The sequence below is a fragment of the Grammomys surdaster genome, unplaced genomic scaffold (genome assembly GCF_004785775.1).
Source record: "Grammomys surdaster isolate TR1022 unplaced genomic scaffold, NIH_TR_1.0 125701, whole genome shotgun sequence".
Classification (NCBI taxonomy): Eukaryota; Metazoa; Chordata; class Mammalia; order Rodentia; family Muridae; genus Grammomys; species Grammomys surdaster.
The window spans coordinates 1,100,836-1,103,441 of record NW_021620536.1 but is presented as its reverse complement, the minus strand read 5'-3'; the positions used below and the strand labels follow the sequence as shown (position 1 = coordinate 1,103,441).

The 2,606-nt window shown below is 40.3% G+C and overlaps 1 protein-coding gene across 1 annotated transcript in view; it reads left to right on the top strand.

Annotated features, from left to right (window-relative positions):
- The window catches only part of Ttll7 (tubulin tyrosine ligase like 7), a 126,170-nt gene that overhangs the window by 44,174 nt on the left and 79,390 nt on the right, over positions 1 to 2,606 (top strand). Inside the window, exon 5 of the mRNA XM_028788086.1 lies at positions 477 to 544. Coding sequence (XP_028643919.1) covers positions 477 to 544 — 68 coding nt within the window. The remainder of the gene's footprint in view (positions 1 to 476; positions 545 to 2,606) is intronic.

Sequence of the window (2,606 nt, the reverse complement as noted above, 5' to 3'; positions counted from 1 at the left end):
GATGACGCGGGCCTTCCCACACCCTTCCCTCCTCCCTCCCTCTCCCTTCCTTTCCCCCCCTCCCCTCCCTCCCTGACCCCTCCCTCCCGTCATCCTCTTCACTGCTTAGATTCTAAGAATACATAGTAGGACAGATGGAGTAAATATGTTAAGTCCCACGTCATCAATGACTGTATCTGTGTCTAGTATTCTAAAAGCAGTATGGATGTTCAATTGTCACTCTCCCAACACAGAACATTAGAACTCTATTACCTTTGTAAGGTCTTTTCCAGATTTGTTCAAAATTTTACAGCTTTACCCACTGATTATCATATTTTTTTAATTTCACTAGCCATTAGCCATTTAATTTTAAATGCTTTATATTAATAATCCCCAATTTATTAGAACACAAGTCTTGGATATATCTAACTGAGTTACAGTATACAAGTATATTCATTGGTTCATTAAATGTTAACGTTTACCTTTTTATTTTTCAGAGAATCAACCATTTTCCAGGAATGGGAGAGATCTGTAGGAAGGATTTCTTAGCAAGAAATATGACGAAGTAATCTTCATTTTCTTATACTAGAGAAGACCTGAGCAAGCTTTGTACTGTGCTGTGGTGGTACTCTGTTATGCGAGGTTATATTCAGCTGAATGCTCATCAGATGGGAGGGAGACACTCAGAGCTAGAGCGGTCTTGATGGTTCCCTGATTCTAGACTTTAACTGTGCACAGGAGGTCACTGAGGCCCAGAGAGGTGACTTCCTGCAGAGTCGTACAACAGCTCCTCGTGGGGCTGGACCTCAGCTGGTTTTCAGAATCTCAGGATCCCTCTTCATTAGAACTTGATGGCTCCTTAGAAGGAGAAAGATCGATACATGTTCAGTTTCCGGTTAAAGCTCATGGGAAGACATTCGTTGCATTCCATGCTGTGTATATAGTAGCCCCTAAACATCACACTTTCCAACTACTGTCCTAGATCTACGCACACATGCGCCTAGTCACATGTACCCGTACTCGGTCAGGAATATGCATACATCTCCGAGGTCAGGAACTAGAATAACCATTGTTCGTGCAAAAAACTGGTGACGGGTGCTCAAATGATTTGTTAGGAAAAAAAACTGTAGAATTTTTATGCAGTTTATATTTCTATTGGTTAGATTTAGTTTGGAATGTTGAGTGACAAACAGTATTTTTGAACAAAAGGAGTATTCATTAAAATGAATCATAGACCATGTCTATAATTAAAGATTAAATATTGATATTATTCACCTGTATGTTTATGATTGTATTCATATAGTTTTATATCTAGCTTATACTTCAGAAGCTAACTATTTTTAAGTAGGTGAGCTAAGTAAGATATGCAGTCATATATGTAAAAGAAAGGTACCACATGGGTCGTTTTAAAGATTATTGCTCTAATCAAAGTCTTAACTCAGTCTAATTTCGGGTCATTATTAAATTATAATAAATGATTGTAAAGGCATTAAGCAAAAACTACAACATTAACACAAATTTAATTTTTTTTAAAAAATCAAAGTATCAAATTAGTCATTATTTTGAATTGAGATTATCTCTTTGCGGGATTAACAAACACTGAGAGCAAATGCAGTTGAAGTTATATTATTTCCTGTCTCATGGTGGTAATGCCATGTTTGTGTATATGCACAGGAAAGAGAGAGGAAAGTCTAAAGGGAGAGGGAAGGGTGGGGAGGGTGGGGAGGGTGGGGAGGGTGGGGAGGGAACAGGTGCACTGTGATGTGTACATATTTGGGTCCGCAGGTTTATGCTTCTGCTGACCAGAGAGGGAAGTTGTGTATCCTCTTCTGTCACTCTCTGCCTTGCTTCCTGCAGACAATGTCTTAGTGTACCTGGAGCTGGGCTGTGGGTAGCCCCAGTGATCCCCCTGCCTCCACTTCCATGTAGTACTGGGGCTCTAAGTGCATATACGGCTGCACTTCAATATTTACTTAGCTTCTTGGGGATTTGAAGTTATGTTCACATGCTTGCTCAGTGAACACCCTTACTCACTGACCCCAGCTCAACATGCACACACACACACACACACACACACACCATACATACCATATACATACACCACACATACATCACACACATCATACACATATCCCACAATACCACACACACATCACACACTTTTGTACACCTCACACACAGCACACACTTAAAATACACACACACACCACTCACATACACACCACACAATACCACACATACACATTATACCCACACACATATCACACCCCCACACACACCACACACATACTACACACACACATATCACATACACACCACACATACATACACCATGCACACACAAACAGCATACATACACATACACCACACACATACATACTACATACATACACATACACCACACACACACACCACACACACAGTACACACACAAACACATCACATGCACCACAAATACATACACTATATACATATGCAAACATATATCACACATGTATATACTCATATCACACATCCACCATCCCAAACACACTACACCACACACACATGTTCACACCATACATACATACCATATGCCACACCACACACACATACATCACACACCACATCATGGACCACACATATAC